The sequence below is a fragment of the Arvicola amphibius genome, chromosome X (assembly GCF_903992535.2).
Source record: "Arvicola amphibius chromosome X, mArvAmp1.2, whole genome shotgun sequence".
Taxonomy (NCBI): Eukaryota; Metazoa; Chordata; class Mammalia; order Rodentia; family Cricetidae; genus Arvicola; species Arvicola amphibius.
Window position 1 is genome coordinate 124103360 of NC_052065.1, and position 18056 is coordinate 124121415.

An 18056-nucleotide genomic window follows, 5' to 3' on the forward strand; every position below is an offset into this window, starting at 1 on the left:
TAGGGGAGAAGACACATGAAAGCATGTATGGCAGCACATGGTTCACACAGAGTTTAAAGTTCCAATGTCTGAAAAACTCAGTTCTATGCAAGAGATGAAATACTCAAAGTAAGAAAGGGTTGAGAACTGGGAATTTAGTGCTGTTTCAGAAATGTGGCATTTTATCCTAAAACAGTAAGAAGCCAGAGAAGGGCTTAAAGAACCTAATAACATTATGAGATGGCTTAGATTTGTCTATTATGGATAAATTATTACTTAGATGAAATCATACAGAAGAGTTAAAAAAAAGGAGGGACTTGTGAATGAATATTTTCATCTATATTTTGCAAATAGTTCAGCAAGACTCATTCTGGCTACTGGACATGTAAACCAAACTGGAGCTTCTACTTTAAATCTTCATTTTTGACGCTCTACAAAAAATAGCTTTTCCTACTCCAACTATATTTATATGAAATCCTGAAATGGGAGAACACAGTTCAATATTTATAGGTGCATTACATTTTCTTTCCTATCTGAATCCATTTACTTTTATTTTTTGAGTTCATAATATAATTACCTGATTTATTTATAGAATAATTACATTACCCCCGTTTTTCTCCCTCCAAGCCCTCCCATAAACTACTTCTTACTCTCTTTCAAATCTTTTTTTAAAATTTTAATTCATTTTACATACCAACCACAATTCCCCTTCCCATCCCTCCTCCTGCCCTCCATCCCCACCTGTTCACTATTCCAAAAGGGTAAGGCCTCCCATGGGGGAGTCTACAAAGTCTGGTATATTCAGCTGAGGCAGGACCAAGCTGTTCCTCCCTGCATCAAGGCTGAGCAAGGCATTAATGTTCACAATTGGATTAAAAAAATAACAAACATCAAAATACAGAACTACTTACTCTTCTATTTCTTTTCTTTGGTTCTCTACTCGTATATGTCCATTCCAATTTCCCAAAAATGTGAACCCAAACCTAACAAAAACAATAAAGACTTGTATATCTTCAAGAAACAGTTATTTTCCTCTTTCGCTGTTATTACCTATCCTTTTAAATTCCTTTCTTCTTTTATACAATCTCAATCTCAAATTGCACTTCCTATTTCATTTGCCAACAAAGAGCACGCCAATGACTGGCTACTACTGTATTCAATTTGTAATTCCAATTTTGCAGCAAACATAGTATGTGGCCTTTTAGATACTTAGGCTACTACTGTATTCAATTTGTAATTCCAATTTTGCAGCAAACATAGTATGTGGCCTTTTAGATACTTAGCCATCTTGAATCTCATTGGTAAACTGGATTGTCAGTTACCAAATGACATCAAAATTGCTGGAAGCATTCAGAAATTACCTGTGTTGTACAAAAGCTGTCACTGATTTACAAAATAATATGACAATTTGAACTAATGTCAGAATACATGAATAAGGCAAGCTAAACAAATGTATCACTATTTTCTTTTTGAAGTTACATAATAGGAAAGGCACAAAGATAGAGTTACTGAAGCAAATGAAAAAGCAAACAAACTTCTGCCCTCCTGTAGTTTCACTTTCTCAGAAGTAAAAGAAATGCTTACTTTTTTGCTCCTTTCACCAAAGCTATTTCATCTGGTGAGGAGGAGATATAGGTGAATTCAGCTGCTTCTGTAGGTCCATCAACAGCATCATTTGTTTTAATTTCTACAGTGTGACATAAACACAGGGCAAGCATAAAGAGTTCTTCTCGGTTCTGTAAAACAGAAACGGAAGATGACTATTATTTCTATCCCTGGGTAACCAGACAGAGAACAAAGAAAAGATATTAATGTGACAGAATTTTATAATCTCTAAGAAACTAATGAAAATCTATAAATTCCCAATACTCAAATGCATATCTAGAAACTAATAGAATTACGGGTTCATAGTCAGCATCCCTGGAATATGTATTAACTCATCCAAGTTAGAGTAGTACCACCTATACCTAAGGCTATAACTTCAAGGCCTAAGAGGTAGTTAGGTATCTAAGTCATAATCTAGCAATTGTTCATTTGATCTATTTAACATAAAAATCCAGAACTTCAAATCTAGATTTGAAAAGACGACTTCCTAGAGGAGCTGATTTTTTTAAAAAAAAAAAAAAAAAAAAGTGAAATCACATACAGCCAAGTTAATGTTTTGTTCAAATGCCATTTCCTATAATTTTACTTGTAACTTCTAGTTGTCTATAAATGCTAAAGGTGTTAATAAAAGAAGGTATTCAAAAGTACAAATGATTATTCAAAGGTCTGTATCTGTATCATGTGCCCATTGGAAAATTCTGTATTTCTACTATGTAACAATAAAGAATGCTTATAAATATTGATTTCTCAGGGAAAATATTAATTGGGAAAATGTCACCTTATCTGCTTTATCAAAAAAGGCCGAGGGCCCATCAGTTTGAGATAATCCATCAACTTCCTGAGTTGTGCCTTTATATTTGTGTCCATCAATGCAGCATTCAATGAATTCCATGCTATTTTCAGTGAGTGTTCCAGTCTTATCTGTAAATACATAATCCACCTAAAAACAAAGATATAAACATATAAATTTTCATAAATATAGTTAAGTTTTAGACAGCTATAAGAAGGCAGTCCTATTTTCATAGCCATAGAAATCACCTATTCTAAGACTTGTCAAATGTTGGATTATAAATGCAAAATTATCAAATGAATGAGAAAGTTGTGAGCATTTTCAAAGACACTGAAACTTACTTAAATGTAGAAGACTAATAGGACAGAAAACCATGACTCTTTTATTAAGCTAAGCACCTTTAATTTAATCCTTTAATGTTTTTTATAAGGTAAAGTAAAAAGTCAATTTTCTAAGGAAGAAACCAACATAGTACACACACCCTCACTGTCATGTACATAATCCAATGGAAAAAACCTAATAGAAATGTACCTGGCATACAATAAAAGAAAAACTGATCATTTTTCCCCTTGAAAAGAACAATTACAATTTTATTCTATTTTATAAATTCATTGGGTGTATGTGTCCATGTCATGGCACATAAAATGCGAGCCAACACACAGAAAGAGGTTGGAGGACAACCTGAAGAAGACAGTTGTCTCCTTCTATCATGTAGGATCAGAGACCTATCTTAGGTCGTCAGGCTTTTTGATAAGCACCTGTATCTGGGGAACTATCTTGTCAGGAGAACTCTCAATAAAAATACTGCATTGATGGCAGTATGTATGGGTGTGTGGGAGATGTCACTCCCCCTTACCCCTCACCCGCCTGCAACAAATGACAGACAAAAGAGCTGACCCTTCTCCTCACCAGTTGCAGCACTCAGGCAAGTGGGCCCTGCTCCTTGTCTGGGCAGCACAGTAGAGCTCACCCTGCTGGCAGAAGCAAGGGTGAGCTGGCCCTGAGGGTAGGAGAGTGGAATAGCTGGCCACAGGCCCCTCATCTGCCATATGGTGGTGTGGGTAGGGGAGAGGCCCTCCCCCTGATGCCCCTTACTGCCTGTGGTAGGTGGGAGTTGTCCCTGCCCCGCACCAGCTGAAGCGTTCAGGAGTGGCCCCTGCACACACCTGGGCAACACAGTAGAGCTGGCCCTGAAGGTGTAGGTGCAGGAGAGTCAACTCTAAGAGTGTGATAGCAGAATTAGCCCAACCTCTTGCAAGAAGGAAAACTAGCTGGGCAATGCTGGAGAGCTCACCCTGGAAGTGAAGACAGGGGAGAGCTGGCAGGCTAACAACCCTGCAACTACCCAGGCCCAGAACCAGGGCTATGTGTTAGCCCACCCCAACATCCACCCCATCTGTGATCTGCTGGAGCACAGGAAGGTCAGTCCTGAAGACCCAAAGCTGCAGGATCTCCATGACACAGGGCAACTGCAGGGTAACCAAGAGGAGTCCCAGAGAGGGCCCAGCATCGATAGTGTAGTAGAAACCAGAGGCCTTGGACCAGACCAATGACTCTGCAATGAAGACTTGCAAGTAAAGATATGTGGATAAAAGGGTCTACTGCGTGACTCCCTGTGCCACGCTACAGCTTCCAAGGTGAGATTTGTCCTTTTTTCTTTTCTTTTTTCTCTTAAATTTTATTTTATTTTAAGGGGGAGGCTGCAAGGGTAGAGAGTTGATACAAAGGGATGCGAAATGAATGGGATCAAGATGTGTGATGTGAAGGACACAAAGAATAAGTAAAAAGAAAGTTTAATAAAAAATACTGCATTGATGTAAAAAGCATTACTATAGAACATATTATACAAAAGAGAAATGTTGACAGTTATCTACTTAGGAGATATAACAGGTAAAGGGTGATAAAAACTTCTTTTCACGTCTATTTTTGTAGATATTCCTAAAAATGTTTCCAAATCTAAGAAAAGCAATTAATAGGTTAAATATAATATATATTGTACTTTTACAAATAATGGGAAATATGCTAATGAAATAAAATTTCCACTATACTAAATCTTTTTGAGCACTTAATTTTATCTCAGTTTTTATCTATTCTATTTATAACATCTGGCTTTTAGAAACCCACAATTTTATCTTCCTTTTCAGTAATGTATGCTTAAATAGTTAAAATTATGGGCTGACAAGAACAAGTGTAAGCACAAGATTAAGGTTTTTATAATGTACGGGAAAAGAGTTGCACTCCAGCAGTTGCTTTCTAATTATTTTTCAAAGCTTTTCATGGTAGCAGCACTGACACAAACAAAGCATTCTAGTCTTCTTTTTTCCCTATTAGCCAGCCAAGTTTGAATTTTAAAATTCATCTTAGTGGTATTATTTGTGCATCATTGAGATTTTTCTAAATAAACTGAAATTCTTTGAGGCTTTCTATTCTTGGTCAAAATATTCACTTTCATATTTCCACAAATCCTGGGTTGTTTCACCTCATGCATTTAGATTAGTATTAGCTCATTCAGAGATTCTTTTGTGTGTGTTATGTGGACGCCAGAGGAGAACTTTGGGTGTTGTTCCCTAGGAACTGTTCAGCTCTCTTTTGAGTTAGGGTCTCTTTCTGACCTAGAACTCCCCAAGGAAGAAAGGCTAGTCTATTAGAGAGCCTCTCCAGTGTTTGGGTTAAAGTGCAACCACTATGCTAGGCCTTTTCTCAGTGGTTCCCTAGGAGAGATCTTATATCCTTGTGCTTCTGAAGGAAGCACTTTACTAACTGAGTTATCTTTCTAGTGTCCTTTTAGAATCTTAAGGCATTAGTGTTAAAAGTGGTAACTTCAATATAAAATGTACAATTCTTTAGCCCCTGTGGAACAGTATAGACAGTAAAGGTCTGCAAACACCAAATCTCAAAGGTATAGGGCAAAAAACAATAAACTAAAACATGCATCTTATTTTCAAATTTAAATTCCTAGGCAATGTTGACTTTGTTGGCTCTAAAATCAGAAAACTTACAAAACTATTCTCATATTCTATGTACTCAGGAAAAGTAAACAGGGGGCTAATTGTGATTTATATTAAAAAGTATCTTCATATTTAAAGGCTTGGGAAAAAAGGAGAGATTGCTGCTTGGCTCTCCCTCACAGATTATTCTTCTTTAATGATAACTTTGAGATGGACAAAAAGACTCCTCCATATCAGAAAAGCCAAGTTCATCATTTTGTGGCTAGAGAGTCTGCATTAGTTGAATACTGTAAAATATACAATTGATCCTTTACTTTCTGAAATAGCTTTAAACACACATGGCATCTCCAGACTGGTAAGAATGTTATTTTGAGATGGGAGATCAATGAGTGTGTGTTCATATTCAGCATGGTGTGACAAAAGGTGTATCCCAACTAGATAGTCTGTTTTGCTGGCGGATGTAGCAAGAGAGGTGGAGGAAGATAGAGGAATCTGCAATACGTGCTAACACAGTATGCTTCTATACCCTCTTTCTCCTTCCACCGACCACCTCAATTTTCTTTCTTTCTTTTCTGATGCAATGGTTAACAGAACTAGGGTGAAACTATTAAGTGCTGGGCCTGGTGGTACAGGCCTGTGATCTCTGCTGCCAAGGAGGCCAAGGTGGGGGTACTGCCGAGGTCAAGACATGTGTGAGCTGCAGAGTGAGTTCAAAGTCATCTTGGATATTTCACTGAGATCCTGTCTCAAAAAAGAAAAATGCTAGAGCTATAGCTTAGTGCTAAGAGGCTTGGCTACAATGTGTTAAGTCTTTCGTTCAATCTCTAATACTGAAAAAACAATCATATATACAAACATACATACACAAAACAAAGAAGCAATATTATTCTGAAGCAAGTAATTTTAAGTTTTTCATTTGTTCTGTAGGGAATAGGACTCAAGATTCTATAAGTGCTAGATTCTAGCAAGCACTCCACACTGAAGTACACTCCCAGATCCTGTTTGAAAACTCCTTTAAAACTCCTAAGGGGCTTATATCAGTGGATTGTACATTTACCATACTTGGAAGTAACATTACAGATAGCTGACCACACCTTCATATAACTTTACCATATCTAAATGGTAGTAGATTGAGGTAAGGGTTCCTCTAGAGTAGTAGCCTAGAATATAGATAAACACAGCAGACAAACTTAATCACCCTTCCCAAAGTAAGAAAATTTGGATATGAAGACAAGCAGAAACCACAGTTGTGGATTACAAATGAATAAATGGGATTATGCAATGAGTATGATCTAATACTACTTAATACCTTAAAATGGGCTCAGACAAAGAGATGACAGTGTCTCCTACTTCAATCAAATCAAAGCCTCCCAATAATTTTTTTAATTGGACAAGTTTTGGATGAAATCTATATTCTCAATATTCTCACCCTTGGAGACATTCTGGATAATGAACTAGGGCAAGTATTAATAACTGAGTAAGATTCTAAGTAATGTCTCATTACTATTTGAGGTTATATGTCCTCTTGATGTAAAGGGATGGGTGTCTGAAGATGGGAAAAATTACTACATTATAAAATACCTAATATTAATAATCTCAGTCTCATGAATAAAACTCTAAAAACCTCTGATAATCCCCAAAAAGAAATATGTATATTTTATATACAAATGAGATGACTGGTGGCCCTATATACTTAGATATCATACTGAATAAAGGCAAGTCACTGGAAAAATTAAAACATTAATTTGATGGCTGGAACTTTCACCTCCATCTTACAACTCCGGAGGGGGAGAATAAAAAGAGCTGAAGTTTAAGTTACCAACAATAGTCAATGATTTAATCAGTTATATTATGTTTTGTTACTTCTATTGAACCCTCAAAACAAAACAAGACCACCTTTCAGAGAGCTGATCATGTGAAGATTTTCTGAAGGCTGGCACACTCAAGATGGCATGAGAGGTCTCCACTCCTTCCCATGTACCTTGCCTGTTGTCATCTAGGTACCCATTGGTATCCCTTTTCATAACCATTTAAATAAAATAAGCAATATTATGATTCTCTGAGATTTTTGGGGCTATGTTGTCAAATTAATGAAAGTCAATCAAGAGTTTATGTAAATTTTGATTTGCAACTGGATGGTCAGAATCACAAAGAAAACCTGCACTTGTGACTGGTATTTGAATGATGACAGCATTGTGGGATTTAGCCTTCAATTTGTATCTTCAGGTGAACAGTATCAGAATTGGAGCTCACTAGAGAATTTGGCTTGATGTATGTGTGCAAATCCTCTCTACTTCCACATATTATGATGGTGTTGTGTTGAATTACTCTGAGAATAGTGAAAGAAAAAAATATTTTTTTTCTGATCTTTCAGTGAAACTGGCTGCTAAACAGAGGTCAAACAGAACTCTTGAGCTAGACTGAACATATGAAGTGATCTGTTTTGTAAGTAAAAATTGATTAAACAAAACAAATAACAAATGGTTTAACCTAAAGGCACACTTCAGAGTCCTGGCTTTATCACTCACAAATCTTGAGAAAAATCTCTTAATTTTTCTTTAAAGTAAAATACTTGATGTGTCAGACTATAATGACTAAACATAAATCTTAACAAAAAATATGCCCTACATTCAACATATATGTTGACTAATACCGTGGTTCACTCGACCAAAATTAGTCTTAAGATTCTTTCTACTTCCCCTTACCATCTAATATTTCTGATTAATTAGGTCTAATATGTTTGCCCAAATAGTTGATAATCTGAGTATTTTTAATTTCATAATAGCACCTTCAGTACATAGAACAAATCCCAGGTACATGTTAGGACGTCAAAACAACAGCTTTATTGAACTAGTAGAATCAGAATTTATACTTAAGAATGATAATGTTGCCTGGGGGTGGTGAAACATGCCCTTAAACCTAGTCCTTGGGAGGCAGAAGCAGGTAGATCTCTGTGAGCTCAAAGCCAACCTGGTCTACAGAACGAGTTCCAGGACAGCCAGGTCTTCACAGAGAAAGCCTGTATCGAAAAACAAAACAAACAAGCAAAAGAATGATGTCATATTAAATATAGCTGCAAAAATGAGGGATATAAAGAAGGCTAGACCCATGAGTTTTTCAAGAGTCATTAAAACCATTAGTTTTATCAAAAATTGGTACTTTATCAAATGTATCTTAAACATTCTAATTAAATTAAGCAATCTGGAGAGTCAGCGATCTCCACGGGAGCAGGTACAGAGGGGTAACCACCTAGCAAGTGAGCCAGAGCCAGAGACCAATAAGGGTTTGGACATGAATCTGGGACCTTCAAGGGAGTAGACCCAAGCCAGGATCCCTGTGGGTCTGGGCGTGAGTCTAGGACCTCCCAGGAACTAGGCCTGAGCCAAGACCTCTGCCAGTCTGGGCATGAAATCTGAGACGTCCGAGGGAGTAGGAAGGAACCAGAGATCTCTGTGGGGCCAGGCATGAGTCTGGGACCTCAGAGGGAGTAGGCCTGAGCCAGGACTTCTGTTAGTCCGGGCATTGGTCTGGGACATCAGAGGGAATAAGCTTGAGCCAGGTCCTCTGTGGTTCTGGGTGCACCCGAGCCTGGGAACTCTAAGGCAGTAGACTGGAGCCAGAAACCTTTACAGGACCAACTTCAAGCCAGGGACTTCTGCAGAAGGGATCCAGACCAGGATTTACAGAAACAGGTCAAAGTGGGTAACCTAGAGCAAAGTAAGCCTGAGACAGCAAACTCCAAGGGAGCATAGCAAAGCACAGGAGCACTGAGCTATCTCCAGGAACACGGAGTAACCAACAGAGTAACTAGAACTATAGCACTGACTATGCCATAAGGAACAACCATATGAGCTTTGGATTCTTTGGAACCTGGCAGATTATTCAACAGAATCCCAAACAGCCCCAACCACAAATATTAGAGCAAAAGATGAGTAGAAAAGGTAAGAAGACATGCAACAACACAAAGAGCAACATGACACCAGTAAAATCTAATGACCCTACAACATCAAGAATTGAACAACCAAATATAGATGAAGCAGAAGAAAATGACCTAAAAATAACTTGAAGAGAATGTTTGAAAGTCTTAAAGAGGAAACGAGAAATTCCCTTAAAGAAATGAAGGAAAAGACAAACAAAAAATTGGAAGACATCAGAAATGTCTCCAAAGAAAACCAAGAAAAAGAAATGAAACATGAGGGGGGGATGGGGAGAGAAAAGTGTGAAGTGGAGGATGGGAAGAGCTTGGGGGAATAGGATGGTTGGGATATAGGAAGGGTGGATATGGGAACAAGGAATTCTATATCTTACTTAAGGGAGCCATTCTAGGGTTGGCAGAGACTTGACTCTAGAGGGGTTCCCAGGTGTCCAGGAAGACGCCCCCAGCTAGGTCCTTGGGCAGCTGAGGAGACGGTGCCAGAAATGTCCAGATCCTATTGCCATACTCATGAATATCTTGCATATCACCATAGAACCTTCACCTGGCATTGGATGGAGAAAATGACAGAGCCCCACATAGGAGCACCGGACTGAGCTCCCAAGGTCCCGATGAGGAGCAAAAGGAGGGAGATCATGAGCAAGGAAGTCAGGACCATGAGGAGTGCATTTACCCATAGAGACGGTGGGACAGATCTAACGGGAGACCACCAAGTCCAGTTGGAATGGGACTGATGGAACAGGGGACCAAACCAGACTCTCTGAATGTGGCTGACGGCGGAGGAGGACTGAGAAACCAAGGACAATGGCAATGAACATGAACTCTACAGCATGGACGGGCTCACTGTGAGCCTTGTCAGTTTGGTTGCTCACCTTCCTGGACTTAGGGGGAGCTGGGAGGACCTTGGACTTAACATAGTGAAGGGAACCCTGATGGCTCTTTGTCTTGGAGAGGGGTGGAGAGGGGGTATGGGTGAAAGGGAGGGGAGGGAAGGGGGAGGAGAAGGGAAGGAGATGGAAATCTTTAATAAAAAAATGAGGAAAAAAAAAAGAAATGAAACATGAAAAAAACTATTCAAGACTTGAAAAGTGAAAAGTAGACAATAAAGAAAACACAAGACGGGGGAATTATAGAAACAGAAATGAGAAAACGATCAGGAACCACAAACACAAACATGGACAGCAGAATACAAGAGATGGAAGAGAGAATCTCAAGTGCTGAAGATACAATAGAGGAAATAGACTCATCAGTTAAAGAAAACATTAAATCTAACAAATGCTTAACCCAAAACATCCAGGAAATATGAGACACCATGAAACGGTCAAATCTAAGAAAATAGGTATAGAAGGAGAAGTTCAACTCAAAAGCAAAGAAAATATATTTAACAAAATCATAGAAGAAAACTTTCCCAACCTAAAGAGAGATATGCATATGAAGATACAAGAAGCTTACAGAATACCAAAGAGACTAGAACCAAAAAAAAAAGCCCTCATGCCACATAATAACCAAAACACTAAGCATACAGAATAAAGAAAGAATATCACGAACTGCAAAGGAAAAATGCCAAGTAACATATAAAGGTAGACTTATCAGAGATATACCTGACTTCTCACTGGAGACAATGAAAATCAGAAGGTTGTGGTCAGGTATTATGTAGACATTAAGAGACCATGAATGCCAGCCCAGACTACTACTATACACAGCAAAAATTTCAATCACCATAGAAGGACAAAACAATAAATTCCATGACAAAACTAGATTTCATCAATACTTAGCCAAAAACCCAGCCCTACACAAAGTACTAGAAGGAAAACTCCAACCCAAGGAAGACGGCTACACCAACAAAAACAGAGACAATTGATGGTCTCATAGCAGGATATCCCAAAGAAGGGAAAAACGCGCAAATTAACAACACCAACAATGAAAACTAAATTAACAGGATGATGGAGGAGGGTCATCTGTCTTGTGTCACTTTCATTGGTTAATAAAGAAACTGCCTTGGCCCTTTGATAAGACAGAAAATTAGGTAGACAGAGTAAACAGAACAGAATGCTGGGAAGAAGGCAGTGAGGCAGACGCCTCATGCAGACACCATAGCTCTCCTCTCCTAGATGGACGCAGGCTAGGATCCTTCCTGGTAAGACACCACCTCATGGTGGTACATTACTAAATATGGGTTAAAGCAAGATATGAGAATTAGCCAATAAGAGGCTGAAAATGTAAAAATCACACACTAGTGAATTAAGAGAACATTTGGAAACTTTAGAACAAAAAGAAGCAAACTCACCTAAGAGAACTATATAAAAGAAAATAATCAAATTGAGAGCTGAAATCAACAAAATAGAAACAAAGAAAACAATACAATAAATTAAATACTAACAGGTAGTATTTAAATGAATACAGTTTCCATGTAATTATTTTGGGTAAAGCTAGCTGGGTGTCAGGAAGCAGCCCGCCGCTCACATTCAGTACAACAGGAGATAGCAATCACTGGTGATTTATATCCCTTAATGTAAACAGACTCAACTCACCTATAAAAAGGTACAGGCTTAACAGACTGGATGCCAAAACAGAATCCATCTTTCTGCACACAAGAAACATATCTCAACCTCAAAGACATACATCGTCTCAGAGTAAAGGATTGGGAAAAATATACCAATCTAATGGATCTAAGAAGCAAGCAGGTGTAGCTATCCTAATAGCTAACAAAATAGACTTCAAGCTAAAATCAGTCAAAAGAGACAAAGAAGGTCATTTCATGTTAGTCCCAGGAAAAATCCATCAAGAGTAAATCTAAATACTGAACATGTATGCCCCAAATACAAGGGTACATAAGTAAAAGAAACACTTCTAAAATTAAATCATACATTAAACCCCACACACTAATAGTGGTAGACTTCAACACTCCACTGGACAAGTCAGTCAGATAAAAGTTTAACAGAGAAATAACAGAACTAACAGATATTATGACTCAAATGGACTTAAAACATCTATACAATACTCCATCCAAACAGAAAAGGATATATCTTCTCAGTACCTCTTGGAACCTTCTCAAAAATTGACCACATACTCGGTAACAAAACAAACCTCAACAAATACAAAAAATTAGAATAACTCAATGTACCTTATCAGATCAGGACAGTTTAAAACTACAAGTCAACAGCAATACTAATTCCAGAAAGTCCACAAACACTTGGAAATTAAACAATGCTCACCTTAATCATCAATGGGTCAAGGAAGAAATAAAGGGAGAAATTAAAGACTTCCTAAAATTCAATGAAAATGACCACACAACATACCCAAATTTATGGGACACAATGAAAGCAGTGTTAAGAGGAAAGTCCATAGCACTAAATGTAAAAAAAAAAAAAAATCACTGTAAAAATCACACACTAGTGAATTAAGAGAACATTTGGAAACTTTAGAACAAAAAGAAGCAAACTCACCTAAGAGAACTATATAAAAGAAAATAATCAAATTGAGAGCTGAAATCAACAAAATAGAAACAAAGAAAACAATACAAAGAATCAATGAGACAAAGAGTTGGTTCTTCGAAAAAATCAACAAAACAGACAAACCTTTATCCAAATTAACCAAAAGGCAGAGAGAGAATATCCAGATTAACAAAATCAGGAATGAAAAGAGGGACATAACAACAGCCATGGAGGAAATCCAGAGAATCATCAGGTATTTTGAAAACCTGTACTCCACAAAATTGGAAAACACAAAGGAAATGGACAACTTTCTGGATAAATATCACTTACCAAAATTAAATCAAGACCAGATAAACAATTTAAACAGACCTATAACTGCTGAAGAAATAGAAACAGCCAAAAAAAGTCTCCCAATCAAAAAAAATAGCCCAGGAACAGATTTTTTTCAGCTCAGAACTCTACAAGACTTTCAAAGAAGAACTAAAACCAATATTCTTCAAATTGTTCCACACAGAAGGAACAATGCCAAACGATTTTCATGAGGATACAATCATCCTGATACACAAACTACAGAAAGACATTACTAAGAAGGAAAATTACAGACCAATCTCACTCATGAACATTGATGCAAAAATATTCAATAAAATACTGGCAAATCGAATCCAAGAACACATCAGAACCATCATCCACCATGATCAAGTCGGCTTCAACCCAAAGATTCAGGGATGCTTCAACATACGAGGTCTGTAAACGTAATCCATCATATTAACAAACTGAAAAATAAAAACCACACGATCATCTCATTGATGCCAAAAAAGCTCTCGACAAAATACAACATCCCTTCATAATAAAGGTCTTGGAGAAAGCAGGGATACAAGGAACATACGTAAACATAATAAAGGCAATATACAGCAAGCCAACAGCCAACATCAAATTAAATGGAGAGAAACTCCCAGCGATCCCACAGAAATCAGGAACAAGACAAGGTTGTCCACTCTCTCCATATTTATTCAATATAGTTCTTGAGTTCCTAGCTAGAGCAATAAGACAACAAAAGGAGAACAAGGGGATACAAATCGGAAAAGAAGAAGTCCTACTCTCACTATTTGCTGATAATATGATAGTTTACATAAGCGACCCCAAAAATTCTACCAAGGAACTTCTACAACTCATCAACACTTTCAGTAATGTAGCAGGATACAAATTTAACTTAAAAAAAAAATCAGTAGCCCTCCTCTACACAGATGATAAAAGGGCTGGAGAAGAAATCGGAGAAATATTACCCTTCACAATAGCCACAAATAGCATAAAATATCTTGAAATAACTCTAACCAAACAAGTGGCAGATTCGCATGAAAAGAACTTTAAATCTTTGAAGAAAGAAATTGAAGAAGACACCAGGAAGTGGAAAGATCCCCCATGCTCATGGGTAGGCAGAATTAACATAGTAAAAATGGCAATCTTGTTAAAAGCAATCTACAGATTCAATGTAATGCCCAGCAAAATTCTTCACAGACCTGGAAAGAACGGTACTCAACTTCATATGGAAAAGCAAAAAAACCAGGATAGACAAAACAATCCTGTACAATAAAAGAACATCTGGAGGCATCACAATCCCTGACTTCAAATTCTACCACAGAGCTACAGTACTGAAAACAGTCTGGTATTGGCATAAGAACATACAGGAGGACCAATGGAAGCAAATAGAAGACCAAAATATTAATCCAAATATCTTCAAACATCTGATTTTTGACAAAGAAGCAAAAAATATCAAATGGAAAAAAGAAAGCATATTTAACAAGTGGTGCTGGCATAACTAGATATCAACATGCAGAAGGATGAAAACAGACCCTTATCTATCACCAATTACAAAACTCATGTCCAAATGAACCAAAGACCACAACATAAAGTCAGCCACACTGAACCTTATAGAAGAGAAAGCAGGAAGTACACTTGAACGCATTGGCACAGGAGACCACTTCCTAAATATAACCCCATAGCACAGACACTGAGAGAAACAATTAATAAATGGGACAACAATGAGGACTCTAAGAGAGACTTACATAGATCTAATCTACATGGGTAGTAGAAAAAGACAAGATCTCCTGAGTAAATTTGGAGTATGGGGGATCTTAGGGAAGTGTTGAAGGGTGGAGGGGAGAGGCAGCGAGGGAGCAGAAAAAAATGTAGACCTCAATAAAAACATTAAAAAATTCAGCAATCTGTGTTTTGTTTCTTACACCAAGCACTGTCCCAATATAAACTTTTCTATACTTTTTAAATACCAAAGGGTCATTAAAGCAAATATTTACAGTGGCCTTGACGGCAATGAACTGATACTACCTTTATTAACATAAAAAGCTCTGAAACTGAAAAGCTTCTGTAAAGCACAGGACACGGTCAACAAGACATAACGACAGCCTACAGAATGGAAAAACCCCACATCAACCCCACATCAGATCAGAGGTCTGATCTCCAAAATATACAAAAAAACTCAAGAAATTGGTCATCAAAAGAACAAATAATCCAATAAAAAAATGGAGTACAGAACTAAGCAGAGAACTCTCAACAGAGGAATCTAAAATGGCTGAAAGACACTTAAAGAAATGTTCAACATCCTTTGTCATCAGAGAAATGCAAATCAAAACAACTCTGAGATTCCATCTTACACCTGTAAGAATGGCCAAGATCAAAACACTGATGACAACTTCTAGAGAGGATGTGGGGAAAAGGGAACACTTCTGCATTGCTGATGGGAATGCAAGCTGGTACAGCCCCTTTGGATGTCAGTGTGGTGATTTCTCAGAAAATTAGGAAACAATCTTCTTCAAGACCTACCAATACCACTTTTGGGTATATATCCAAAGGATGCTCAATCATACCAGAAGGGCATGTGCTCAACTTTGTTCATAGCAGCTTTGTTTGTCATAGCCAGAACCTGGAAACAAACTAAATGCCCCTCGACCGAAGAATGGATAAGGAAAATGTGGTACATTTACACAATGGAGTACTACACAGGAGAAAAAAATAACGACATCTTGAATTTTGCAGGAAAATGGATGGAACTAAAAAACATTATTTTGAGTGAGGTAACCCAGACACAGAAAGACAATGATCACATGTCCGCACTCACAGGTGGTTTTTAAACATAAAGCAAAGAAAACCTGCCTACAAACCACAATCCCAGAAAACTTAGACAACAATGAGGACTCTGAGACTTACATAGATCTGATCTACATGGGTAGTAGAAAAAGACAAGATCTCCTGAGTAAATTTGGAGTATGGGGGATCTTAGGGAAGTGTTGAAGGGTGGAGGGGAGAGGCAGCGAGGGAGCAGAAAAAAAATGTAGACCTCAATAAAAACATTAAAAAAATTCAGCAATCTGTGTTTTGTTTCTTACACCAAGCACTGTCCCAATATAAACTTTTCTATACTTTTTAAATACCAAAGGGTCATTAAAGCAAATATTTACAGTGGCCTTGAAGGCAATGAACTGATACTACCTTTATTAACATAAAAAGCTCTGCAGCTTGAATTACTGCTCAAAAAAGGAAATTGGCTACACTTACTTTTTTGTGTACAGTCCACTGAATGCTAAATGGCCTAAAGAAACTACTTTATAACTTCTTTGCATTTTCATTCAGTTACTTTCTAAGCATACACACTAGTAATGATTCTGAGTTGTTTAGGCATAATACTAATTGAAGGAGTGATCTACCATTAACTCCGTGATTTGAAGAAATGATAACCATAAGCCAGAAATGCAGAGTTTGACTGGGGAACTGAATGGTAATTGAAACAAAAGCAGTAGCTTCTTTCCACTAATCAAATTTACCAGATCATTACCCAAAGCTCTATTTTACTTCCTGTAGTCTTAATACAATGTAGAAGATAAGAGCCAGACTAGACTATTCCTACAGGTAGTACAGATACTGCTAAAAAGGAGAGCTGAAAGAATGAGGTAAGAATCCTACCAAGTGGAACCTGGCTTGGGTATCCTGTCAGTCTCTAGAATCTAAGTTTCAACTTTGGGAAGATATCCATTATATTGCATTAGTAGTTGAGGCTAGCCTTAGGCTCTCTAGTGCCCTCCCTTCTCCTTTGGATAGAAAAATCCCTATAACCAAGCAACAAGCATGACACGTATTTACTTGGAATCAAGCAGGAACTGGTAACTTGTACATTCAAATGTTTTCTCATGCCAAAAGCCTGTAGACTGATACCTTTCATTTGGATTAAAGTAACTCTATTCAACTTGGCTCCTATATGCTGGTATCAACTGTGATAGTTCAATTATTTAATGGAATAACCTTCTGGACATATCTAAAAAAAGCCACTGTTTCAGCATTTCCAGAATTTATGATGAATGTAGACTCCAAGATCTGAGCTACCAGGATTCTGAAGTCAGTTCTAAACAGAATAATATATGCAAAGTCCTTTTGCTCTGCCAATTGCATTTGTGAAATGGTATTTTGGTTTAGGCAAAGGTTGTGTCAAGAGCGGAAATAGAGGCTGAAGATATGGCTCAGTGGTTAAGAGCACTAGCTGTTCTTTCAGGGGCCATAGGCTCAATTCCCTGCACCCATGTAGCAGTTTACAATCATTTCTAACTATAATTCTAGAGGATCTGATGCCCTCTTCTGGCATCAAAAGACACTACACAATATGGTCCAGAGACATGCCCAGGACACCCACATAAATAAAATAAAAATATAAAAAGGTCAGATTTATAGAGTAAGAGCATTAGAAGGGCTAAATTTAGGAAGTATTTTGAATTAAAGATGCAAATAAGCACTTTCAACAAGTATGAGGCTTTGTTCTAGCTATAGTTTCATGCCTGAATTTGCATCTTCTAGTCAGATTTATATCACTCTAATATAACTATCATGAGAATTAACTGCAAGCCAAAAGATGCTCTCCAACAATAAACACCATTACATAAAATACAGTAAATTTAAACAAAGGGAACAATCTATCTCAATAACAACAATAAAGCTAGATCATGTAGCACAAATCTGATATGGATCTACTTGGGAAGCAGAGACAAAAAGATCACAAAGGGTGCTACAAGGTGAGTTTAAAGCCTACCTAGGCAACTCAGTAACTCCCTGTCTCAAAAGTAGAAAGAAAGTGAACATATTATAATCCAGTGGTACATCTTGATATCTTTGGTTCAGTCACTAAGACCATGAAAAACAAAACAAGGGGCTGGAGAGATGGCTCAGAGGTTAAGAGCATTGCCTGCTCTTCCAAAGGTCCTGAGTTCAATTCCCAGAAACCACATGGTGGCTCACAACCATCTGTAATGGGGTCTGGTGCCCTCTTCTAGCCTGTAGGCATACACACAGACAGAATATTGTATACA

At 37.6% G+C, this 18056-nt stretch overlaps 1 protein-coding gene across 4 annotated transcripts in view; it reads right to left on the minus strand.

The window, feature by feature from the left end:
* Positions 1–18056, minus strand: part of Atp11c (ATPase phospholipid transporting 11C) — a 202921-nt gene that overhangs the window by 56921 nt on the left and 127944 nt on the right. For all 4 annotated transcript variants that reach the window (XM_038316043.1, XM_038316044.1, XM_038316042.1 and 1 more), the window contains exons 13-15: positions 2363–2524; positions 1564–1715; positions 891–962 (exon numbers count right to left, since the gene is read on the minus strand). In XM_038316043.1, the coding sequence (XP_038171971.1) occupies positions 891–962; positions 1564–1715; positions 2363–2524 (386 nt within the window). The remainder of the gene's footprint in view (positions 1–890; positions 963–1563; positions 1716–2362; positions 2525–18056) is intronic.